The sequence below is a fragment of the Cavia porcellus genome, unplaced genomic scaffold, assembly GCF_034190915.1.
Source record: "Cavia porcellus strain 051 isolate PalLab524CR breed Dunkin Hartley unplaced genomic scaffold, mCavPor4.1 scaffold_20, whole genome shotgun sequence".
Classification (NCBI taxonomy): domain Eukaryota; kingdom Metazoa; phylum Chordata; class Mammalia; order Rodentia; family Caviidae; genus Cavia; species Cavia porcellus.
In genome coordinates this window covers 58519633-58546813 of record NW_026947503.1, presented here as the reverse complement: position 1 = coordinate 58546813, position 27181 = coordinate 58519633, and the positions used below count along the sequence as shown (strand labels likewise).

The following is a 27181-nucleotide window of genomic DNA, read 5'->3' as shown; positions in this document are numbered from 1 at the left end:
GCTGCCGGCGGCTGAGGAGGCGGCGCCGGCGCTCGGTCGTCCACTCCGAAGCGAGGGGCCCGGGGTGAGACAGGGCCTGCCGCTGGGCTCGCCGCCCGCCGCGCGCTCCGGACGAGCCTCCCGCAACCCTGTGCGCTGCCGGCCGGGGGAGAGCGAGGCTTGTTGGCGGCCGTCGCTGTAGCCCGGCCGGGGAGCCCGGAGGGAGCGGGGGAGCTCCGGCCCTCGGGCCCCACCTCAGGGCGCCCTCGCTGTAGCCTCCGAGCCGCCGCGCGCCGGCCTCCTCCAGTCTGAGCGAGGGGCGCGGCGGCTCCGGCCGGGCGGCGACTCCGGACTCCGCGGGCTCCGCGCCGCCGCCCCCGTGCGCCAGTCCCGCGTCCCGCGGGGCTCGCTGCCGCCCCCGCCGGCGCCGAGAGCTCGGCCCGGGCCCGGCCCCCTCGCGGGCCCCCCGGCGGCGGCGGCGGCGGCGGCGGCGGCGGAGCCCCCCGCCCGCGCCCCGATGAGTAACTCCCGCAACAACCGGGTGATGGTGGAAGGGGTCGGGGCGCGGGTAGTGCGAGGCCCGGACTGGAAGTGGGGCAAGCAGGACGGCGGCGAGGGCCATGTGGGCACTGTGCGGAGCTTCGAGAGCCCTGAAGAGGTGGTGGTGGTGTGGGACAACGGGACGGCCGCCAACTACCGCTGCTCCGGCGCGTATGACCTGCGCATCCTGGACAGCGCGCCCACCGGTAAGGCTACGGCGCGCGCGGGGTGGGGTGGGGGGACTGCGGAGAGCGGCGGGGCCGCCGGGATTTTAGGTGCAACAGCGAGCGAACAAAAACTTGCAGAAATGACTCTGGACTCCAGGGGAAATGCTGGACGCTCCATCACCAGGATGTTCTCAGGCTGCGGGACACAAAGCCTCAGCGTGCAGTAGACACTCTTCCACTGCTCCTGCAGGCAAGAGGTCCGAGGAGGCCAGAGAAGCCGTTGACATTAATCAGCCGCCTAGCAATCACTGTCTGGACCAAGGCGTGCTGGCCATATGGTGCTCAGTCGCTAAGCGGCTATTTGTTGAGCTAGGTCCTCCCCTCCCCCCCCCTGTGATACAGGATGACTTGAATGAAGTTCTGTCGCTGAATGCTTTTTGGGGAGACTCAAATGACTTCTCGTCTAAATATAAGATCTTTGTATCAAGGGGAAAATGTAGTCGGAGCTCCTGAGCCATCACTTAGTATTAAATACTTTTCTCAAGGGGAAGAGGAATAAGAGACATCCGGTGTACTTTTTTATTAGCTGCTCCTATCAATAAGGTGCTGTGATGATCCCGTCGTGGACTTAGTGTCCTTGGTTCTCTAAGTTACAGGGAACTGTATGTTACTGACTTTGAAGTTTTTTATATGATAAACTGAAGACTTAGTCTCAAAACAAATATCTGACTTATTTTAATATAACTCATTTTCATGTGGATTTATCCTTAATAATTGAAGCCAGTAGAAAATAATTCAGATTTACAATTGGATACTTCGCAGAACTGTGTACTTGTAAGACACTGGAGCTTGAGGAAACCTTGCAAATGCTAGCAGCAGTAAAAAAGAAATGAGTATGAGCTAACTGAATTTATGCACAGGTAATTTATAAAATGGTGTTTTTTAGCTAGCTTTTTTTTTTTTTTTTGGTGCCAGGAATCGAACTCAGGACCTCACACTTGCCAGGCAGGAGCTGTGCCACTGAGCTATATCCCCGACCCACTTAGCTAGCTTTTAAAACACAAACAGGATTGTATGTGTATGAGCACAAGAAGTAAGACTGAAAGCACAAAAGGGACCCGCATTGTTACCAGTTGCTTGTGTATTATTATTGCTAGCATGAATGTGAACATACTGGAAACAGAAATCTGTCTGCTTTTGATTTTTATTCCTCCATTTTTTGGTGTTGGGAATTGAATACAGGGCCTTCAAAGTGAACTACATCCCCAACCCTTTTTTATTTTTTGAGACAGAGTCTTGTAAGTCTCTAAGCAGCTCAGACTGGAAGATGAGATAGAAGGACTGTAAATTCAAGTGTCTGGCTTTTATTCTACTTTTTAAGTACAAACAGTGATAAACCATTTTCAGTATTTTTTACTTTTATATCCATTTAGTAATTCCTCGTGGTGATTGTTACATTAGCCCATCTGTACAGACTACTTGATTCTATCTTATTCTTTCATGGCTGTGTAGTATTCTAGTGACTGGATGACAAATTTACTTAGCCAGTACTTAATTGGCAGGCATTTGTATTATTTCAGGTGTTTTGTCTTTTGGTACCGGGGATCGAACTCATGACCTCGTGCTTACCAGGCAGGTGCTTATGCCGCTGAGTTAAATTCTTGGTCCTTCAGGTCTTCTTTACAGTGATGTCTTTGTGCATATGGGCTGAGTACTGCTGAAGTAGAATTGCTGTTTCAGAGCATGCACATACTTAACATTTTGATCGATATTGCCTAATTGCTTTTGGAAGACATGATGCCAGTTTATAGTCCCAGCAGCAGATGTGGATGCCTGTTTATGCACACTTTTAAGTTTCATTGGCATGCTAGCTCAAACCCCAGTTTAACCACAAGTCAGTAGTTTGGAGGAATTGGTAAGATCAGTAATTGTAGGTTGATGGGGAAATTTAAGGCTTTTTTTTTTTGACAAAGGTAAAGTGAGATCCTGAACCAAAGTGATTTTAAAAGTTTTTTTGAGTATTTGTTTTTCTTAGGTGAAAACTTTAAAAATCCTTTCCTCTGGCTTTTAAAAAATATGTATGGTATATTGCTATAGTCATCGTTCCCTGCAGTAGAACACCAGAACTTATTTTTTTTTATCTTCTATAGTGATTTTTGGAAGGGTATTAATGTTTATGTTTTGTAATACAATGTACTGTTCTAGTAAGGATTTCATTATCTTAACATAAGGGTAGGTGTTTTTTAGAGTTGACTTTTAGAATCATAGTTTAATTTACAAGATAATTTAAAACAGTTATTTGTTATCTGTAGCAGATCATCCCGTTCATCTGATTCTTTTTTTTTTTTTTAATTTAAAAAAAAAATTTATTGGTACCAGGGATGGAACTGAGGACTGCGTGCTTGCAAGGCAGGCGTTTATGCCGCTCAGCTAAATCCCCAGCCCCTCATCTGATTCTTTTAGCAAGCATTTTATGTATTTATTTTTAGTGCTGGGGATTGAACCCAGGGCTTTATGCATGCTTTACACTGAGCTAACTCCATCCCTAACAGTTTAGAAGCACATCTGTATTCAGGATAACCGGCTTCATGTGTAATGTTGAAATGTCTTTTTAGTTTCTGTGATTTAATTTCATCAGTTTGTTTTGTGTTCTGTTTAGGGTAGCCTCTAATTCACAGTGCTTCTCCTGCCTCAGCCTTCCAAGTGCTAGGATCATAGATGTGTGCCACCACACCTGGCTACTACTTTTTTTTTTAAAGGTTGGAACAAATGTTCCTTGCCCTGTTTGCCCCCAAGTGTTTCATATTAATTTCAGTGTTTTGTTTTTTTATTCCAATATTTAATGTCAGTTGACATTGTATCACATTCTACAATGTAATGTCCACTGATAGTGTGTTACATTGTACAAGATTTACTTATGTTCAGTAATTGATACTTATTTACAAAGTAGTTAAAATTAAATTTAACTTTTATTTTGAAATTTCAGGTTTACAAAAATATTGGAAAATTAATAACAGTTCCCTTTTGTTCATTGTCCATCTTTCAGATCTTAGTATCTTACTGTAGTTTTTTTGAAACTTAAAAATTAGTGCTAGGGGCTAGGGATTTAGCTCAGTGGCATAAGCACCTGTTTTGCAAGCAGGCAGTTTGATCCCCAGTACCGATTAAAAAAAAAAAATTAGTGCTAATATGACAGTACTAAATAGTCTATTAACCTATTCAAATTTTACCATTTGTCCCACTAATGATCATACATACATAGTAATGATCTGCGATCATATACTGTATATAGTAGTCTCCTCCAGGCTGGGCCAGTTGATTTAGACAGCACCCAGTAATCATGTGGACTGTGTCTTAAGATTAGGTTTGTGGGATGTTTCTGTTCAGAGTGTGTAGTTTGGGCAAGAGTACCATAGAAATGATACTTTGTCTTTCTTGGTGCATTTTCTCAGAAGTCACTTAATATCTTTTTGTCTCATTAATAAGTGTTAACTTGGCTGAGTGTTTTTTGCACTATCTGTGTATGCCAGTATGAAAGAGGCAGATGGTGTCTTACATATTCTCAGGCCAGTACTTTTGACCACATGAAGCTCCTCAAAGGGTTTTGGGGCTTTCCTTAGGAGTTCAAGAACCACATGAGGGCTGGGGATTTAGCTCAGCGGCATAAGAACCTGCCTTGCAAGCAGGCGGTTGTGAGTTTGATCCCCTGTACTGATTAAAAAAAAAAAAAAAAAAGAGAACCACACTGAAAGTTACTGCCCTAACAAGAATTTTTCATAGAGCACAGAGAGGTTGGTGAAGAATGTTCACAGCAGTGTTACATACTGTAATAGGAGAAATTACGAAAAACTTGTGTGCGGATCAGTAGCATAAGTGAACTGTATGTGGCTGTACAGTGAGGTACTGGTAACACAAAAGAGAAAGTTCATGTTAAGTACATGAAGTTGCAAAAGAAAGCCTAACCTGTTAGTGCTAACAGGTCCTAGCTTTGAATGCTAACAGCTGCCAGCCCTTAGATGTAGAGGCCCTGGGGGGTTACTGACATCCTTTGGAACCTCTTCTAGTGGCCAGAGATGGCAACTCTGTTGCTCTTTGTAATTTCCTGGCTGCTAACAGCCTTCCATGTTAGCAGACGCTAGAGGCTGTTGGTTGAGCTTGGTGTTTTGGTGTTACCAGTCCTTAGTGTACCAGTTCAGCCTGCTCTACCTTAGATAGAAATCATGAGTAGGTAAGTGTGCCATTCAGATAAGGTGCTAGCAGGACTTATGGCAGGGGCATTGTGGGGAGCAGTGCAGGGACTGACTAGGGACATTGCTTATGAAGAAGGCAGGCTCATACCTGTACAGTATCTTGCCGTCTAACTGCAGGCTTTCTTAGTCATGGGTAGGGTAGGGGGTTGTTTCCTTTCTGGCACTTAAAAAAAGACAGTTACACTGGGGCTGGGGATTTAGCTCAGCGGCATAAGCACCTGCCTTGCAAGCAGGCGGTCGTGAGTTCGATCCCTGGTACCGATAAAAATGAAAAAGACAAAAAAAAAAAAAAAAAAAAAAAAAAAGACAGTTACAGAAGGGTGGAGTCACCTGGGCTGGACCCTTGACTGAGGCGTGCAGAAACCGAAGCACTGGTATGATGTCTGATGTAGCTGGGGCTGGCTATAAGGAGTCTGAGATAGCTAAAGAAAAAATAGAAAGTACCTTGTAGGGAGCATCAGGCCCTTCTTTCCTGTCCCAGCTGTGTTCTCCTGTGTTTTGTAGGCATCCATCCTCCACCCATCACATGCAGTAGCCTCTTGTCTTACGATAATTAAGGTATCTGGGCACTGCTGAATGTCCCCATTCACAGAATCACCCCTGAGAGACTCACTGATTTGGGGAAGATGTATGTGTGTGGTAAAAGTATGCCAAAAGGTAAAAATGTGCACACCAAAGGGCTTTACGGGAGGCGAGTGGGATGCAGTTGTTGGAAGTGAAGCAGGGCTTGAAGTGTCTTGCAATGCTTTATGTTTAGACTGAATGGTGGCTGCACAGGTGTTGGTTGGATTTTTGTGTTTGGTGTTTTTTTATAGTTAAAGAAAAGATGTGGTGTTACTAGAAGCGTGGTTGCCTTTGATTGTAATTCTTCTTTATTTGCATCCAAATTGTATGAGCCTAGAGAGTTTTTTGCAGTATGTTTGGGAATTAAGAAATGGGTAATTTTGGGGTGAGGAGTGCAACTCAGTGGTGTGTGGGCCTAGCAGGCATACTGGGTTCAACCCCCATTACCACAAAGCCAGCAAACAAACGAAACTTTCTGGAGCATAGAAATTTAAAAAAAAGGGAGAAGTAGGTAACTTTCAACATAAAATGATTTGAAAGTTTTCTTTTTTTTAAATTTTTTTTTTTCAGTACCGGGAATCGAACTCATGACCATGCGCTTGCAAGGCAGGCGCTTATGCTGTAGAGCTAAATCCCCAGCCCCAATTTGAAACTTTTCTGAAAGTTCAGGTTTCTGGAGTAGTTGGATCAATTTGAAGTTTTCTGTTTTTTACCATGTGTTGGAGATTTTATCTGGGAGTAGGTGTGTGGATGGAAAATATTTTGGCATATAAGTTTTTTTTGTCTTTCAGGAGACGTCAGATGTTTGTATGTTCTAAGACTTTAGGAAGAGGAGCACATAGTCTGTATTCAAATGATAAAACTTGTCTAATTTGTAGATAACAAAGAGTGAAAATACATGAGTTACTTAGTTTAGTATTTTGTGAGGTCCGTAATCGAATAGGTATGATTGATTTTGTATTTAGGTACTGATTTTATGTAATTGGGGAAAAAATGTGTTACATATGTTTGTTCTGTGGATCACTTGACCACAGTATTATTACTTAAGAGAATGAAAACAGCGGCCAGGGATTTAACTCAGTAGTGTAAGTGCCTGCCTGGCAAGTCCAAGGTTGTGAGTTCAATACCTGGTAAAAAACGAAAACAAAATAAAACAGTACTTTGGGTTTCTTTTCTTTTTTTTCTTTTTTTTTTTTTTTTCATTTTTTTTATTTAAGGAGAAAAGAAAAAAACAGTGAAGGGGTACAAGTTATACAGATTTACAGAAGAAAAAAATGCGCAGTAGGAAATCACTAGTTAATGGATTACATATTGCCATCTTAGAAATAATTGTTCAAGTCACAAAATTAAAGCTTGTAGAGTGCACATTCCAACAATGATACTGCAAACAGTTCTGTTCAATGATCCAATAAAACTCTGTGATATCGTTTTCTATCTTATACACTTAAATATACATGCAGTTATATAGTTTAGAGCACTTTCTTTTCCTCTCTTTTGTACAATGACTATTATACATTTTGGGTTTCACTGCTCCCACGGTTCTTATTGCTTTTTTGGAAGAGAGTAAAACCAAATGTGACATAACAGAACAGAATCGGTCAAGTCAAAAGGGTGGACATAATAGATAATATAAAAACATAATACAAGGTGATCAACAATGGTTACCATAATGCCTCCTGCTATTTCTAATAGAATTGCCTATATCATTAGTTGTAATACAATTGAACAAAACAGTAAAGAACAAAACTGACAAAACCAAAACATTGGAGACATTGTAGGTCTTCAAAAGTAGATAAAAGTCAACGAGAATGGGCGTTGTAATGAATCTCATTATCTTCTCAGCTGATGCCTAAACTTTCGAACCTGATACTATCCAGCAAAACAGAATAGAGGAACCTCAGTCAAAAACAAGATGGTGAGAGTAATACAGGGCTTCAAATCGAGATAATAGAAAGTCAAAGTGGGTTACTATATTATATCCTGCTATTTTTTCCCTTTAATTAAACAGATAAAAATGAAAAACTAAATAATGGAGTGGAGATTGAGAAAAAAAGAGGGCATAACAGTGAAACAGGGCAGATCAAAACATAACCATTTAAGCAGAATAGTGTTTCACCACCAGATAATTCCGACCAAAAGTAGTTACCATATTGACTCTTTCCTTGAAGTCCTTGAGTACAACTTCGTATACTGTAGCACTAAGTATATCAAAACAATGTAAAACCATTTAAGAGAATGACAACATTATAGAGTATTTAGAATCGACTAACAGAAAATGAACAATGGTTTCTGTATAATCTCCTTGTCTTTAAAAGGTTTTTGCTTATACTATCGTACATAATAAAATCCAATAAGATACAACCTGTTTAGATCATTGGAGACAGAAGAACAAAAGCTAGATGAGACTTCAAAACAAGATGGTACTAAATCAGTATTACCTATTAAGGTGTCATTTTCTCCAAAATAGCTGTTCCTATCATCCAATCTTCTCTGTCTCATTTCTGTTGAGCTCTTTTTCTGTCAGTAGCTGTCAGTTCGTCTTCTTCATTTAGTTCTCTGCTCCATTCGTTGTGGCCTCCCCGCCACTATTTCTGGGTTCTTTGTATTTTTCTTTTTTTAGAATATCCTGCAATACTTTCTGTAGGGTTGAATTGGTGGTTGCAAATTCCCCCAGTTCCTCTTTATCCTGGAAGCACCTCATTTTTCCATCAATTTCCAGGGACAGTTGTGCAGGATATCTCAATCTTGGCTGGAGATTATTATCTTTCAAAGCTTGAATTATTTCCCCCCATGCTCTTCGTGATTTGATGGTTTGTGCAGAGAAATCTGCTGTAATTCTGATGGGTGTTCCCTTGTAAGTGGTCTGTTTCTTGTCTCTGACAGCTTTTAATATTCTGTTCTTGTATTGAATTTCTGGAATTTTTATTATTATATGCCTGGGTGTTTCTCTGTTAGGGTTGTAGGTAGCTGGGGTCCTGTATGCCTCATATATCTGAGTATCTTTACCTTTTGCTAAATTAGGAAAATTCTCCTGGATTATTTCTGTGAGTAGCTTTTGTAGTTGACTTGTTTGTGTCCCTACTTCTTCTTTTATGTTCTTAATCCTTAAGTTATGGCTCCTCTTATCATCTTCTTGTCTTTGTATTATTGCTGTTTGTTTCTTTGTTATTTTTAAGAAGTTTTTCATTTCATTCTCCCATATTACAAGTCTGCCCTCCAGTTCAGATAGTCTGTCCTTAGTTTCTTTCAAGCTGTTATGCCAGTCTTGGATAGACTTCTTAATTTCTTGATAGTCCCTTTGAACCTGCTTCACATACTCAATGCTTTCTCTGTTTTCTCCATCAAACAATTCTCTCCTCTTTTTCTGTTCTTCCATTCCACCATTCGTTTTTTCCTGGGTGGTGCTTAGCATTTCTCTAACTATTCTGCATACTTCTAGCTTCAGGTCATTGATAACTTCATTCCTGAATTGGTCTATGAGGCTCTCTATATGGCGCTTAATGTATATTGGTGCGGGGTCCACTATTTCCTGTTTCTCAGAATTGGGGGCCGAGGAGCCTTTCTTGTTACTTCCCTTCCCCATATTATCTGTTCCTTATAAAATGCAAGCTTACATAGGAGGCCCGGCTTCCCTGCCTGTCAGCCACAGCCTGATCAAATTGCGCTTGGCTAGGTGTTCCCGCCCACCGCTGCGCACCAGGGAGTTGCAGAGGGGGCAGCCTACACAGGATTCAGTCGCTCCTCCGGGCCACCGTCAGGCTCTGGGATCTGGGTTAGGCCAGTCTACCGAGTCCGCCAGCAGCGTCATGCAGGCCAGGGACTTTTCACCAATCCCGTCCGAGAGGGGAATGTGTGGCTGGAGTTGCCACCACACCCTGCTCCGGCAGGACTGCCCGAGCCCAGAAAGTCCTCCGCTGGAGTCAAACTGTGGTAGGGGGTCAGTTTCTCTCACTCACCTCGCAACCAGTCAGTTTTCGTGTATGCCTCCTTGTCCGTCCTGTTTTCGACTCCGTTCTCAGACTCCCATTCCCAGAGCTTCTGTGCGTCTCTCCTTGCCGAGCCGCAGTGGAGGCAGCCAGCCGCCGGGCGGCGGGAAACCCAAATCGCAGTTTCCAATGGCGCGGTGTTGAGCCTCCACACTGAGTCTTTTCTGTTCCTATTTTAGCGCCAAGACTGTATTCTAAGTTGGTTTCTCTCAGCCCAGTTCATTCCTGAGTCAGCAGAGCATATCTCTACCGGTTCATGTCTCCTTAGTCCACATCATTCCTGGCCTCTGAGCCGAGCCTTTCAGAGAGCCTCCGGTAGTTGCTGTTGTCTGTCCGCCATGTTCTCCCGGAAAATTGAGGAACATTTTAAAAAGATGCAAACCATTGTGATGCTTGAGGGCGTCCGAGGATCCTTTGCAGAGCTCAGTAAAAAGTCACTGAAACTAGATATGCCGGGTTTCTTTTCTTATTAAGACCGTTTTGGCATGTGTGACAAAGAAGAGGTAAAGAAAATAAAGTTTACTCAAGACTAGCTTGTGGTCATAGTCCAAGCTGTTTTGGACATCTCCTTTGTCCTTTTCTTTCAATCTAGCAGGTCACATCTGGAAAATTTTCTCAGATATTTGTATTCAGTTGAAGGTTTCAAAGGGCTGATCCTAGATAAAGAAAGTGAGAAATGGATTATACTCCTTTTCTGAGGTCCCCTGTTCTCCTCTGACTTGTTTTTAGTACTGTAGTAGAAAAGCAGGGGCAGAGCCTTGGGAAAACACAGGAGCTTGGCCAGTAGTGTTTGGTGAACAGGGTGTAGACCTGGACACGGTGAGGTGTGCGAGACAGTTCTTGCTAGTGGCATCTGCAAGGAAAGCTTGGTTTTCCCTTAGAGTCTGTTTGTCCTGAAAACTTTTATAAAATGACTTCTTTTCTCTCCATCTGCTAAAACACTGTTTTAAGTGCTAAAAAAAGAAAAGAAAAGAAAACGCATCCTGTGGCATGTGTTTTTTCCTTTTCTTTTTTTGGGGGGGAGCACTGAGGGTTGAATCCAGGGACCTCACATGCTAAGCACAGATGCTCTTGTCACCTCCGTAATCAGCTGATAGGCCCCTGTGTGACTGCTCACAGAGTAGGAAGCCAGGTCACCTGGGGACCTTCTAATACTGTGCCTTTTGGTTCAGCAGCTCTGTAATGGTGCAGGGTGTTCTCCTGTGCTCCCGGCGATGTGCCTGCTGCCGTCTCCTGGACATGTTGGCTAGCTGGGCACTGCATGTGTCCTGAGATGCTCAGGCCCTCTCTGTTTTCTCCTTTCTCCTCAGCAGATTTCAGATGTTGATTGTTAGTGCTGTCACTAAAACAGACTGATATTCTTTGTTTTTCTTATTTTTTATTTATTTTTTAGACTGGTATTCTTAGGAAGAAGAGTTCTTATAGAGAAATGAAAACATGAATCAGCCCTCTAATTTGTGTAGTTTTGCAGGTGTGATGCTGTCTTAATGTATATTATTAGTTCTGTCTTTTGTCTCATCTCTCTGATTGGATTAGGTACGTCTTTTTGAATGTGCTCCTGGACAGCCACCCTCCAGGGTCCCCTCCTTCCTCCTTTTTGATTGCTGGCCAGCCTTACAGCCCAGTGTTTCCACCTACCCATGGAGACATGCTGTGTTGTAATTATTTTTTGCACTAAATTACTAGTTTGAGGGAAAGGTGTATTGTTTTACTTGTATCTTTATCTTTTAGGGGAGCTATGGCTGTGAGTAAATACTTTTGAGTAAAATGTATTTTTTCAAAGAGTTTATCTCATTTGATCTGAGAGTAAAAGGATGTTATCCTAAGACAGAAAAAGTGAAGCTCATTTAGGGAGATAAGAAATTTGTTTAGTCACCAAGTGGGTAAGGAGCAGATAGTCTGGAGGCATAGCTAGCTCGTTTCATTTCTCCATTATTCTCTTCCACTCACAATTCAGTAGTTCAGAAATAACCACCATCTGGAATACTTTTTATATGGAAAAATCAGCTACAAAATTTAAGTTACTGATTTAGAAATGAAACTCATGCTGTAAATTGGCAAGTACTCCTTTTTTTTTTTTTTTTAAATCTTTAGTTTCCATTTTCTTTTAATGGTTATTTCAAAATGCATTTCAATAAAAGTTTTCATGGTTATTTTTAAAAATTTGGAAATAAATTAAATGAAAGTTTACACACAATTCTGTTTCACAGAGAAAATTACTTTGATATATTTTTCCAGGTTTCTTTTTAGTCACTCAATGTCGTCAGAGAATTAGTTCTAGATTTCCCTGCAAATGCCAAAATTCAAAGATGCTCAAGTCCCTTGTAGGAGATGGTACAGTATTTGTCTGTACCCTCTGCTAATCCTTTTGTGTACCTGGAGTTGTTTCTGGATTACTTACAGAACCTAGTACTGTGTAAGTGCTGTGTAAATAGTTGCTATAGTTTGGGGAATAATGATAAGTAAAATCTGTTCAATAAAGATGCAAGACTTTTTCTAATATTTTTGATCCATGGTTAGTTGAAATCACGACTGCAGAAAGCTATTGTGTAGCATAGTTTTGTTTCATGCTTTATTCCTATTTGACATACATATTTTCTATGACTTATAGATAATTTAGTCTACTCCTTAAAGTGACAGATACTTTCATACCTTAAATTTAGCCACTTGTGAGGAAATGTATACATGTATTCATATTTTCATTCCCAGAGGTAAACCATACGTGCTTCAGTTTTCTTTTTTTGTGTATTGTGTCTTGAACATCTTTCCATGTCCGCACGTGAGACTCTTACTGTTTTTAGTAGGTACATAATATTCATTTTTTTTCTTCTTTTGTGTTACTGAGAGGGTTGAACTCAGGGCCTTTTCACATTCCTAGCTCTTAAAAATTTTGTTTTAGATAGAGTTTTGTTAAGTCAAGTTATCCACGCTAGTATTGAGCTTGTGATCCTCCTGCTTTATCCTCCCAGAGTGCAGGCGTAAAGGTGTGTGCCACCATACCTGGCTAGGTACATAGTATTTAATAGTTGAAATACATTTTGCTTAACTATTTCCCTTTATATTGATAGTCTCCTTTTTTTCTTGTCATTTTTAAGTAGTGGTGCAGTAAGTATGTCAGTATATGTATATATCTTTATGGACTCTTAGCTTTTATGTTAACTATGGGAATTTTTTGGTAAGTGATATGATTAAATATCATCTTCATTTATTTTAAGAATGTTTGTCTTTTAATAGAGTATGACTTGTTCATATTTATTGTGATAACTGATATTTATTGTTATCTGCTTTTATTTCATGTATTTTCCCCAGTAAGTTGGAAATTTTACCAACTTTTTTCTATCTGCTAAAGGTTATCCTTTAATATTTAACCAAAATATTGGTTCTTTTGTGTGTGTAGAAAGCTAAGCAATCTTTGTAATTTCCTGTGCTGTATACTTGTTGCAATCTCTCTTTTCCTGGTTTTATGGAAATTATCAGGAAAATTAGTCTCAAAGAGTTCATCGCTTTTTCTTTTTACCCCGTGAATACACGATCCTTCTCATGTTGTAGGATCTTTATTTACTTATTTATTTATTTTTGATACAAGATCTTGCTATATAGTCCAAGGTGGCCTTGAACTCACTATGTAGCCCAAGATAGTCTTGAACCTTCTGCCTCAACCTCCCTTAGTGATGGAATTACAGGCATGTGCTGCCATATCTGACCTAGAATTTGCTTCTGGTTTTTGTTTTCGTTTGTTTTTTTGGGACAGTTTTGCTATATCATTTGAGCTGGTCTTGAACTCACAGTGTAGCCCAGGCTGGTCTCAAATTTACAGAAGCCTGCCTTAGCCTCTTGAGTGAAGGGATTACAGGTATGTACCACCATGCCTGGCACCAATTTGCTCTTAAAATTGCATGTAATTAGCAGGGAATGCAGGTTTATGGTTGTAATCCCAGCCAGTCAGGTGACTGAGTCAGGAAAATTACAAGTTCAAATCGAGGCTAACCTGGGCATTGTAGCAATTCAGTGAGACCTTATGAAAATAAAAAAAGATTGGGAATGTAGTTTAATGTGGAGGTCCTAGATTCAACTCCCAGTATTACAAAATAAATAAATTAAAAAAGGGATTCCAGGGATGTTGGCACTTTCTTATAATCCTAGTGGCTCAGTAGGCTGAGACAAGAGGATCATAAATTTGAGTCCAGCCTCATGGGGCATGCCTATAATCCCAATATTCCGAGCACTCTGCAGGTTGAGGCAGGAGGATCCCTGCGAGTTCAAGGCCAGTCTAGGTTGCAAAGTGAGTTCAAAACCAGCCTAAATGACATAGCAAGACTCCATCCCCCCCACAAAACAAACAAAAAGAAGAATAAAAGTGGTAGAGGTGTAGCTCAGTGCAAAGGCTCAGGGTTTAGTCCTTCCCTAGTACCACGGGGCGGGGGGGGGGGACATTATACTTCACAGGTATTTTATTTTATTTTATTTTTTTGTCTTTTTCCTTTTTATTGGTACCAGGGATTGAACTCACGATTGCCTGCTTGCAAGGCAGGCGCTTATGCCGCTGAGCTAAATCCCTAGCCCCCACAGGTATTTTATTAATAATTAACTGAATTTAAAATTTTTAGTACTGAGCTGCGTGCAGTGCTGTGTATCTATAGTCCCCACTGCTTGGGATGCTGAGGCAGGAACATTCCTCGAGCTTGGAAGCTCAAGACCAACCTGGGCAGCAGAGCAACAACCTATTTCAAAAGGAGGAAGAACTCCAAGTTGTAGTGCTCTGTTATTTTTCTCATATCTCATGTCATTTTCTTTTTTAAGGCAAAAAAACTTTCTTTTTTTCTCTCTTTTAAAGATGTAAGTACTTTTGAATCCTTGGAGGCCTTAAAATTGCTTTATTATCACAGTATTCCTCATACCCTCAACTTGAAAAATAATTTGAAGCTGGACGTGGTGCTGCACGCCTGTAATCCCAGCACTTTGGAGGCAGAGTTAGAAGGATCACTGTGAGTTCAAGGCCAGCCTGAGCTACAAAGTGAGTGGAAAGCCAGCCTGAACTGTATAGAGACCCTGTCTCAAAAAGATAAAAAAGAAAAAAGAAAAGAAAAAAAAAAGAAGGAAAATTCGATTGTGTCCATTTTTATGCTCAGAATCCTTTGTTTCAAAACCATCCCTCTGTTGTTACCTTCTACATTTAGTCTTGAAGATAGTCTTATGCTAGTTCAAACTGTAATTATTTGATTAACTTAATGTAACACTGTCAAACATTAATGATTTGTTTGTATGCAATATGTAGTAGATTATTATTTATATATTTACTTTTTTGTAAGAACATGTATCAGTCTGTGAGAGGGTTTTGCTGTTACAACAGTTAATTGAGTTGCATATGAATTGTCAGATCCTCCAGCCTGAGCTGGGTTAGTCTAGCATTTTCTTGGTTGAAGATACATACGCTGCAAAATCTCATTCATTCCATACTTTTTTTTGGTACTGGGGGTTGAACTCACAACCTTGAGCTTTCCAGGCAGGTGCTTACACCACTGAGCTAAGTCTCTGGCCCCTCACTCCATACTCTTGAAGCTAGGCTTTGTCTTTGGCAGAAGACATGGCCTTATCATATCATATCTTTCAGCTATCAGATGATTCTTAGTATTCAAATTCTTGAAATCTCACCTCATTTATAACATTTCTTTTATAAGGGAAATCAGCTCTAATAATTATTGGTAAGTAACTCATTTTCAGTGTTAAAAACTGTATCATGATGGAAACATTTTGAAAATCAGTTTTCACATTCCTATGCACATTCTGAGCATAGAAATGGACACAGTCATTCACATTTATTTTTTCATCTATTGTTCCACCTCACCTTTACCAAAATTCAGTAGGGACAAGTAGGCAGAATTAAAATATTTTCTAAGGAGCATGCCACTGACAGCTATCAGTTGTCACAAAAAAAGTACAGTTTTAGGGTACTATGATTTTATTTTTGTAAGAAAGTGGAATGTGTGCTTAATTTTAGACTTTTTTTTTTTATCGGTACCAGGGATCAAACTCACGACTGCCTGCTTGCAAGGCAGACACTTATGTCACTGAGCTAAATCCCCAGCCCAATTTTTGACTTCTTAATAAGCATGTAGGATGCTCTTTTGTACATCAGGATAGGCTCTGCAGTTTGCCCAGGTAGCCACGTGGGTGGGGGGCTGCGATGGGGGTGGGGAGCTCCACAGCTGCTCCTGTCTCATTCCCCACTGGGGGCCTTGCCTCTCAGGTGTGCCGAGGAGGGTGCTGGTGTCCATTGGCTAATTTGTGATTAGTAAAACTGAATTTCATGTTTTGATTTTTAGAGAAAAAAGTAAACACCAAAGTAGAAGTGTTAATGGAACCTTTTATTCAGAATGCTTGAGATAAAGTTTATAGCTTTTGGATTTTAGAGCCATTATATTATGTGTTTGCCACATAGCACACACTTTGAGGTTCACAGAGCATTCTGTATCAAATTACGATAGTCTTTGTGCAGTGGGACATTCTAGTTATTTAAAGAGGATAAGCACTGTATACTGTATGTTCCTCCTTTTATCAGATAAGGGCATACCACTGAGTTTCCTGCTTACTTGCAAAAAAGTAACTTTTTAAAAGATTTAATTTTTTTTTTTTGAGAGTGGGTCTTTTATGTTGCCCAAGGAGCAACTTGTGGCCTGAACTTGTGGCCTCAAGTGACCCTCTTAGCTCAGTTTCCTAAGTAGCTTGGACTGCAGATGTACACCAACATGCTGGTTGAGTTTATTTGTTTGTTTTTAATTTAAAATTACATGTAAGAAGTTGCGAATAGATAAGAGATTTTCTTTTGCATTTAAAGGATCATTCATATCTCCTAGGTAAGCATTTTACTTTGGACACCATTGCTGTAAGTCACCAAACAGGAGTTTGTGTATTTTAAGTTCTTATAGGAATCTTCATCTCCATCCTTCTAAGCCATTTCTTCACTCACAAACTGGACATAGTGGTTCATGCCTGTAATCCCAGCACTTGGGGAGGCTGAGGTAGGAAGATCTCTTGCAAGTTCAAGGCCAGCCTGGGCTACATGTGTGTTTCTTTTTTTTTTTTTGTCTTTTTCTTTTTTATTGGTACCAGGGATCGAACTCGGCAGGTGCTTATGCCGCTGAGCTAAATCCCCAGCCCCTACATGTGTGTTTCAAAAAAAACAAAAAACAAAAACTGAAACAAACTTTGATATCTCACCAGTTAGCTTGCCCCTACCTTTGTTTTTTGAGACTGAGTCTTGCTATGTAGGTCAGGCCTTGAACTTAAGATGTAACCCAGGCTAGCCTAGACTTTGTGGCACACTCCTGCATGCTGGAATTACAGGCATGTGCCACCACTCCCAGCTAGGGGTGGGCTTTTTTTGCAGCGGGGACAGGGTCTCACTTGGTAGGTAGCTCTGACTGGTCCTGAACTCACTATGTAGTCCAGGCTGATCTCCAACTCCTGGCAATCCTGTTATCTCAGCCTCCCAAGTGTTAGGCTTACAAATGTGCCCTACTACATCTGGTGTATTTTTCTTCTTGATGATGATTTTTTCTTTTAAAAAAGCAAAAAAATGGGTAGGTACTTTTTAATATGAAAAGAAATCAAAGCTGGATGTGGTGGCTTATGCCTATAATCCCAGCGTTTGGGAGGCTGAGGCAGGAGGATGGTTGTGAGTTTGAGACCAGTCTGAGCTACAAAATGAGTTCAAGTCCAGCCTGAACTGCATAGCGATACTCTGTCTCAAAAAGATTAAAAAAAAAAAAAAAACAGTCATTTGAATTGTAGGAATTTTTCAGGGTGGTTGACAATAAATTCCAAGAGCTCGGGAGCTGTGGTATTTTGTATTACAGTGCCTGCTCATCTCCCCCATCTTTTTTATAGGCAGTGGTAGAAAATACAATAGTTTAGAACTCGGATCAAGGGTTAAGGAGTTTCCTCAGTCTTAATTTTACCTACTAAGCCTGTTAGCCAGGGAAGCAGATAAACATTTACTGAGCTCCAGTCTGTGTCAGGTGCTGGTTACTTTCCTGTAGTGTGCCTTTATTTCATCCAGCCCTCAGAAGAATGTTGTGCCTTTTCCACTTGAGAAGCAGGACCTGAGAGATAAACTGATTCGACTCACCTAAGGTCTCACAAGTGATGGCTGGTGATGGAGGTCTGGCCTTTGTCTCTCCCGGTGCTTCGAACCTTAATTCTTCACCTGTGAATTGAAATTGGAGTAGGTCACAATGTACAGGTGTTTGCTTCTAAAATGAATTTTTTGACCAGCAGCTAAAGTGGATAAAAGCCTTTTTTTAAAAGCTGGTAACTTTGTTAGTTTTTTTTTTGTTTGTTTTTTTGAGACAGGGTCTTGCTATGTAGTTCAAGCTGGCCTTGAGCTCACTTTGTAGCCCAGGCTGGTCTCAAACTCATAGCAATCCTCCTGCGTTGGCCTCCTAAATGTGGAATTACAGGTGTGCACCACCATGCCTGGCTTTGTTAGTTATTATTATGAATTTTATTAGTGCATGTCTGTACTACATACTGATTATCACAGGGAGTTGGTGCCTGCCTGTAACATTTTTTTTAACACAACATTAAAAAATTTTTTTTCATTTCCTCCCTTCCCCTTGCTTCCTGCTCCTTTCAAGTCTTGGTCCCCTTCCTATTTGCAAATGTATATTTTCATCATTTTCTCCTTTAATTCTTTTTCCCCCACCCTATTTCCCTCCCCTCCCTTTTCTTTCCCTCCGTTTCTTGTTCCCTTTCTAAATGAAAAAGATGCCCCTTCTTCCTGTTACCTGCCTTTTATTTTGTTCTTTATTTATAATTTTGGTTTCTTATATAAGAGAAACCATGAGCTATTTAAGCTTATGTATATGATTTATTCCTAACATTATGGTCTCATAATATTCATTCACCTTTGAATGAGTCTCGCTTATCTTTTAAGGCAGAGTAGTTTTCCACTGTGTATAAATATTGTATTTTCTGTTCATCTATTGATGGGCATAATAGTCCAAGATGTAGCTTTTAAAAGTTATTCTGATATAAACACAGGTATGGATGTATCCCCATAATATGATGACTTTTAACTTTTGGGAGGTTACATAGAAGGAGACTAGCCAGTCCAAATCCATTTTTTATTTTTTGAAGAATCTCCACTCTGAATTCTATAGTGGTTATATTAATTTACATTCCTACCAGCCTTGTTAGAATGGTTTGTTTCCCCTATGTCCTGGCCAGCATTTGTTGTTTGATTTCTTGATGACAGTCATTCTTTCTGGAGAGTGACCAGTGCTGTTGAACAGTTTTTCAGGTATTTATTGGCCATTTGACTTTTAAGAAGTGTCCATTCATTTCATTTACTCATTTTTTGGTTGGGCCTTTATTTGGGGGTAGGGAGTAGATAAAATTCTTTTTAATTTGTACTGGGGATCGAACTCACGACTGCCTGCTTGCAAGGTAGGCGCTTATGCCACTTAGCTAAATCCCCAGCCCCCCATAGATAAAATTCTTAATTTTAGTTTAACCTCATTAATTTTTTTTATGCTTATGTAACAGATGCTGAAAATAATAGACACAGTACTAAAATTTCTGAGTGTAACCCTGGTTTGACAACTTGTTTTGTTTGGCCTGTGTGGGATCTAGTTACAGTTTTATGATGTGTGCTTTATGTGTGCTTATAAGAATGATTTGTCTAGCAGAAAGACAATCATGAGGAAGTTGTGGATTCTGGATGAGGCCCTGAGAAAGACATTGTGTTAATCCATAGTAAGAGTCGATTGGACTGTCTTGGTGCATGGCTGTAATCCCAGCACTTGGGAAGCTGAGACAGGGGTGGGGTGGGGGGGGGGGTGGTCACCATGAGCTCAAGGCCAGCCTAAACTGTATTGTGAGCCCCTATCTCAAAAAAAAAAAAGTTGTTTGAAAGTAGATGATGTTTCTGTTAGACACTACTGAAATTTCTTTTAAAAAACTGGTCTTTTTAATACTATAAATATATTTACAGTATTTAATACTGTAAATGTAGGCCCTGTGTGGTAGTGCACACCTGTAATCTGAGGACTGCGGTGGCTGAGACAGGAGCATTGCGGCAAATTCAAGGCCAGGCTGAGGTACCTAGAGGTTTGAAGACCAGCCTGAACGAAGTGAGGCCCTGTCTCAAGAAAAAAAAAGTACCCCACCCAAAAAACCCCCCAAAAAGTATCTTTGAAATTTTTTGAATATTTGAATAGGGTTTAGTAACCTACGTTTTAAAAGTGGAGGATTAATGGGGATGATTCCCTAGATATGTAGGATATTATTGTTCAAATAAGGTCTTTGGTGTGCCTGTCGGGGGGCCGCTCGTAGCAGGAAGGTGCTCAAGAGGTGTCAAACTCAGGGTTTGAGTTTGAGCCTGCCCCATCTTAATGTGTGATAGGCAAATTACTGTACTTTGCAAAGCCTCATTTTAATGTGTGAAATGGAGCCAGTAATGCCTGTTTTAGGATTGTCCATAAGGTAAAGTAAAATGTGTAAAGTGCCAAACTTGGTATGAATAGTGGCTAGTATTAATACCATCAGTGCTATTTCAGTAATTCAATATTGCCTAAGAGTAAGGAATGTGAAAAACCCTAACCTGCTAGTGGCTCACAAAGGCCTTACTCTCATTAGGAATTTTAATTACAGCTGAGACATTGTAATCCAGTTAGTACTGTAGTTGGATGTTTCTGGGAGGATAAACAGAAACTGATGGCATGCGTGTCATAGCCAGATGTTTATTATTGAATCCTCTGAAAAGGCTCGCCATCTCTGCTCTAGTCAGAACTCTCACCCCAATCTCTAACACTTTTTGACACATTTGATTTGGGGTTAAAATGGAATGAATCTATAAATCAAACAGGATTTCTTGGTTGGTTGAATGACATCAACAGTTATTTCACAATAACTGTTCACAAAAAGAATGTAGAAGTCATTAACCATTATTCAAATATATTATATTTGATAATATATTTGAATAATGGTTAATGACTTCTACATTATATTTGATAATATATTTGAATAATGGTTAATGACTTCTACATTCTTTTTTTTTTTTTTTGGTACCAAGAATCAGACTAAGGACCTTGTGCTTTCCAGGCAGCAACTTGTGCCACTGAGCTAAATCCCCAGCCCCTAAATTCCTTTAATGTTAGGTGAAATATTTTAATTTGGGAAGAAATTTAGTGGATTAGCTAGGAATCAAAACTATCTTACAAGGTATGTTTTTATTTATTTATTTATTTAGATACTGAGAATTAAGCTCATGACCTCGTGCTTGCCAGGCAGGCGCTTGTGCCACTGAGCTTGTGCTGCTGAGCTAAACCCTTGGCTGTTTTTATTCTTAAAAGTTAAAAAATTATATAATACTTGAGATATGCAAGTGGATGGATCAGTAATATAATAAATACCTAAAACTATATATAAAGGAAGCTTTACTAATTTATTTGAGCATCTTGGACTTTTCTTCAGTAGCATTGCCTTCCATCCTCTCTTCAGGTAACAACTGAATCAGTTTGTGTCCTTCCTGTGAGTTTCTTTGTGTCTATGTTGTTTTTCTGTGAACAATGTGCAGTGTCTTATTTGGAGCATTTGGTGTTCTTCTATGGTTTAAAACAATTCTCCTGACTGAAGCATGCATCTGTGTTGAACTGTGGCTGTGGAATGTTTCATTTTAGATATTCCACTGTCTCGTTAATGAAGTTACGTTATTTATTTTTGTCCTTGTTATTGAAGTGCTGATTTAGATACTCTTTTTTTGTCTTTTTCTTTTTTATCGGTACCGGGGATCAAACTCACGACTGCCTGCTTGCAAGGCATGCGCTTATGCCGCTGAGCTAAATCCTTGGCCCCAATTTAGATACTCTTGTTCCATGTTGAAATACTTCATATACTGAACTGCCTGTAGTAAGAACTCAAGTTCCTGGTTGTCTTTTCAATTTATGTATTTAATATTTTACTTTAATTAGTGTTTTGTAAATTTGAGCTACTTTTACTGGTTCTCTTAAGAGCTTATGATTACTGATCTTGAGTAGCCTGCTTTGCTGATCTCACAATTTTCCAACACAGAGACTTGAACTATTCTTTAGGTTTTTGAACTTAGGCAAGATGCCATTAAAACTCAGAGCAGATGGGCATTCAGGTTTCAGTAGAATGAGTCAAAAGCTGTCATCAGGTGGTTCATTTAATAGTGGCAGATGTCTTAATAAAGCTTAGCAAAGAAAAAGAGCATTAACTGTCTAGGGTATTACAACATTCTATAGCAAGGCGAAAGCACTAATGGGCTTGCTTTGGGGATTAGGTTTTTTGAAATGAAAAATTTAAGGAATAACATTTTCCAGGGTTAATGGTTTTAGATGAGGATGAATTGGGTGGTTGTGGTAAGGGAGTAAAGACTTACTGTCTATAAGAGAGCTCTGAAATTTTGGCTTTGCTATTTAATGTCCTCTTTTAAATTTTCTTTAAATACCACTTATGTTTTAATTCTCAAAAAAATCCATAATGCTCGTTTTGGTAGTGGAGTTGTTGTTTACTTTTTTCCAATTCTTAGGGCAAGTCTGTTTCACAGCTGTTATGTGGCTTTTTTGGCATTTGAACTGTGGGAACCAAGAAAGGATTTGGATGTGCTTTTGTGTGCTTTAATGGTTTTCCTAAGTATTCTTTAAGCTGCATTGTAGTTTTTTTTTTTTTAAACCAGTTGTTGTGTATTTAAATGGTTCCTTTTAAAGAAAATGAGTACACAGATTATTAGCTTATGAATATTATCATTATACTTTGTGAAAAGTGAATTTAGAGATGAAAACTATGTAAGTTAAGCAGTCATTTCAGACTGAACTTTCTTCTGTCAAGGGAAGGTTCGATTTTACCCTGCCCTTCTCATAACCCCTTGAGGAGCTGCCCCGTTCAGGACACATCTTTATGCATGGCGCATACTGATTCAGTGCTTTTTACTTTTTTGTGATGATAGAGCTCAATTGGATTCCCTTCTTAAATCCTGTTGGGAAACTAAATTATTGTATGGACATTTACCATTACTGGTATTTGATATTAGGATTTTTTTTTGATATTAGGATATTTTGGTCAGCTTTCCTGTGATAGTCTCACAGATACAGCTGTTAGACTAACTTAAGGTGAGGGGCATGAATGGTAGTGTACTTTGGTAGGTGTATGTTTTCATAAGGACTATATAACCCAGTGTAAAGATTAAAAAATAAGTACTTCCAAGTAATAGCTATGTACTCTTACTAAAGTAATTCAAAAGTTGATTACTATAAATATTTGCTTAGGGTTCCTAATGTTTTTGTTTTCCGTTTTAATTTTATGTGGGCTATACAGCATGTCTGATGCTTTTATTTTCAGTCCTCCTACGTGTCTAGATGCTCCTTAGAATTAATACATACTTGATGCAGAACATTTGCAAATTAAAAGGGGCGATCCCATTGTCGTGTTTTGGGAGTTTTGAGTGTTTCTATTCCCATGTGTTATGTAATCCCTCCCAAACTGCAATACTGTAATTCTTTACAAACTGCTTGATGAGGTGATAATTCATCTTATCAGCAACAGGATTTCAACAATGTTTTAATTGTATAGAATTCCCTTTTATGGATTAATATAGTACGCATATAACTCCATATATATATCTTTGGTGTATTATTAAAAAGTGAGAGGTAGGATCAAAATCTTTTAAGACAGTTGAAACATTTTGCAAGTATGGTAGCAATGTATATTTTTCTCTCAGTGGTTGCTTACAGCGGGTGGGCTGGAGGCAGGCGGGAGGTGGAAGTGGCTCCCCTGCTGCTGCTTCTCCCAGCATGTGGGGCCTCTTACAGCACACAGAGGCTGGGGCTGCACTGCGTCCTTGCTGTTTCTCCCTGTTCAGCAGGGCTGTCACCCAGGTTTTCTTGCTTTTGCTAAATTTCTGAATTCTCTCTTTGTGGGCTTCAGGTTTCAGTTTCATCCTTCCTGTGACTGTGAGACCAACCTCCATCCTCCTTCTCTTCCTCACGTTGCTGTATTCCAGGGTCTGGACACTAAAAGTTGGAGAGGTTCTTGCTCTGTTGTTCACTACTCCATCTTTTTATTTTCCTTTTTTTTTTTTTTTTTTTTTGACAGTTTGTAGTCAGATTTTATTAGTACATTTTTGGTATATAGAATGGTCACATTCATCATAGAGGATTTGTACCTGTACATGATATAACTTGCTTCTTCCTTAGCTCTTTATTTTATCTTCAGTTTGTGTTTATTTCATTGTGCTGTAGGAAACTGTAATTTAATAAAACTCATAAACTGTTTTCACTCTACGTTGTTCTGGTGACCATGGTTACGTAGCACATTACCCGAAAGCTGAGCGATGCAAAGCAGTGTTACGTGCTTATGGCTCCACAGGCGGGGATTCAGGAGTGCGTGGTGAGCAATGGCTCATGGCTGCTGCACCTGGTCTGGGCCTTTGCTGGAAGTGTCAGCAACGGGGGCTGCCATAGCCGCTGAGCCTTTCTTGGTGATGGTGTCCTCCTGTCGCCTCCTCTGTGGGAGCTTCTGGGTGTCCAGGTCTGCTGTACTTTAGCTCTGAGAGCCCAGTGCATACAGGGTGTGAATCTTTTTTTTAAATTTTTTTTATTTTTTTTTTTTTTTTGCTTTTTCGGTTTTTTATCGGTACCAGGGATCGAACTCACGACCGCCTGCTTGCAAGGCAGGAGCTTATGCCGCTGAGCTAAATCCCCAGCCCCAGGGTGTGAATCTTGAGGGACATGCAAGTACTGCAGATTGGGACAAACACATGGCATCTGGAATGACATTTGTGACTCCCTTTAGAAGTTAATGGTATCACTCTCTCTACATACTGTTGGTGGAAGCAATTATGGGTGTCCACCTAGGAGGATGAAACAGACCCTATATCGTGATGATAGGTGACATTATCCTGCAAAGAGTGTGGGAGGTGGGATATAGTTTGGTGCAACCATCTAGAGAATCCAGTCTGGCCCATCTCTCCTCCATGGTAGTTAGATACTCACTTTTCTGGGAACATAACCAGGGTATATGCATGCATAAAGCATGCATGTGTATTTATTTCAGTATGAAAGTGTGTGAATTTTTAAAAAGTCACAAAATATAGCAACTCTTGACATTTTTTTAGAAAGTTTTGTTTTATGAAAATTTAAAATTTACTTATAATAGTCCTGTATCAGTTATACAATTCTCCAGAATTATCTTTATGAGACAGTAGTTTACTTTAAAACTTCTCTTATTTGTGTTAGAAGTAATAGTTACAGAATTATTGTCCCAAAATGCACAGTACATGAAATTGATTTCTTTTTTTTTTTTTTTTTTTTTTTTTGGGTAGAATTTGAGATTAAATACAAGGCCTTTCACATGTTAGGCAAGTTGTTTACCACTGAGCTGCAAACTTGCTCCTTTTACAAATACCGTACAGAGAGTCTTGCGGACCTGCCCAGGTTGACCTTAGAATTGTGATCTCAGTGTCCTGAGTAACTGGGATTGCATGTACCTGGCTGGTTACATAATGATTTACAGAGTCAAGTTACAGAGTTAAATTCTCATTAATCCAAAATATTCATGTGAATGTTTAATCCAGTTTGGGAACTTTGATTTAAAACTTTTATGATAAAAAACCATCAGCCTAGACAAAACAGACTAGTAATTGACTGTCCTTGTACCCACTGTCCAACTTCAGCATGGTTAATCTTGTTTCACCTACATTTTACCTATTTCCCCTCTACCCACCACCAGATATTTTCAAATAAATATCATTATTATAAGTGCAAATATTTCAGCTACAATGGTTTTTTTTCAAGGGATAAAGACAGCTGTTAACAAAGTCAGAACTTGAATCCAGGGAGTGTCAGTCACTGTTGTTTTTGTGATAATAGCTCTTACTTGTAGTTCAGTACCCAAGATGTGTTTATAAAGCAGTGATCTGGGCATGGTTGCACACTCCTGTGATTCCAGCACTTGGGAGGCTGAGGCAGGAGGATTGCCACAAGTTTAAAACCATCCTGGGCTACAGAGTAAGTTCAAGGCCAGTCTGAGCTGCATGCTGAAACCCTGTCTGAAAAAAAGTGGGGAAGGGGGCAGGGAGTAACATTGATGTCTACAACCACATATTATTTTAAAAATTACAGTTTTAATGTATTGAACAAGTGGTTTTAATATCACAGAGTAGGATAGGAATGGTACCCCCAATTCTGTTATCTTTAGATGGAGGTTATTTTCATCCCTTTATGGGGTCCTTTTGTAGTTTAAATGTGTGTCTCATCCATCCATATAATAGTTTTAGTGGAGGGTATTTTATGGAGTGCTCCTTTTTCTTTAAGAAGGGGAAAGCACCCCAACATCTGAGGATTGTTTTCCTTTAAATAGGAAAATGTACTTGCTGATCTTTTTCTAAAGTATTTTTTATAGGGAAAAAAACTCAAAATCCTCTGCTGAATGCTTTAGTTAATTGAGAGTTTGTGTACATAATAGGATGAAATTATCCTGGGGAATAGGTCAAAATTCTTCTGAAGATTGCTGAGTTTTTCTAGTCTGAATCATTGCATGGTGGTAAAGGATTCTTTTTTTATCTGCATTGAACCTAAGTTTCAGTTTTTCGTATGAGAATGAGGTAAGTGCCCGCATAGTTGTATTCTTGGAAGGAAATCATATGCAAGTGAGGATCTGTCGGTAATGGAAGTCTGTGTCTCGGTTAAACAGGCATCAAGCATGACGGGACTATGTGTGATACCTGCCGCCAGCAGCCCATCATCGGCATCCGGTGGAAGTGTGCCGAGTGCACCAATTACGATCTGTGCACGGTGTGCTATCATGGAGATAAACATCACCTGAGGCATCGCTTTTACAGAATCACTACACCAGGAAGTGAGCGGTAGGAGAGGCAGTTTTTCTCTAGTCGTGACTCTTTGTTTGTACTCAAGTTTTGTACTACTTGGCCTTACAAATAGGATAAGATAGGAAATAGCTTCTGACAGATGATTTAGGAGGAAGAGGAGATGTGACTAGTGGAGGAGTTTTGTGAAGGTGGTACTGTGAACAGAGTTTTCCAAGATAACTGGGCTGTTTATACCTTAGCATAGACAGCACCATTCAGCAGGTGCAAATGTGAGGGCCGCCCGAGAAGGCCTGTATTTTTTCCCTTGCTGTGTTTTCTATTCTGTTAATTACTACCAGATGAACATAAAGTGCCATTGATTGAGACTATATGACACTGTGTTTGTGGAGATTTGAAAATAAATAAGACAGGCACCGTGGTGCATACCTGTAATGCCAGCACTTGGGAGGCTGAGGCAGGAGGATGGTTGCAATTCGAGACCAACCTGGGCCACAGAGTGAGCCCAAGGCCAGCCTGAACTACATATCGAGACCTTATCTCAAAAAGAAAAAAAAAAAAAAAAAAAAAAGACAGTATTTATTGTTCAGTTTACAATTGGAAGAAAATAATGGGTCAGCTGATTATCAGGCGCTGCTTTGGAACTAAGTAGAGACGTTTGTTGCATATCTTAGATCTTTATTTGATCACATAGTCTAGGGACTACCTAAGTGGAATCATTAATTTTTTTTTTTTTTTGGTACTGGGAATTTGAACTCACTACCTTGCACTTACCAGACAGGCACTTATGCCGCTGAGCCATCCCCAACCTCCTTGTTACATGTCTTAGAAGAAATGAGAGGTGTATTA

At 40.0% G+C, this 27181-nt stretch overlaps 1 protein-coding gene across 2 annotated transcripts in view; it reads left to right on the top strand.

Annotated features, from left to right (window-relative positions):
• The first annotated feature begins 489 nt into the window (after positions 1–489).
• The window catches only part of Mib1 (MIB E3 ubiquitin protein ligase 1), a 125335-nt gene continuing 98643 nt past the window's right edge, over positions 490–27181 (top strand). For both annotated transcript variants that reach the window (XM_063231857.1, XM_063231856.1), the window contains exons 1-2: positions 490–725; positions 26200–26371. In XM_063231857.1, the coding sequence (XP_063087927.1) occupies positions 497–725; positions 26200–26371 (401 nt within the window). In that variant the 5' untranslated portion in view covers positions 490–496. The remainder of the gene's footprint in view (positions 726–26199; positions 26372–27181) is intronic.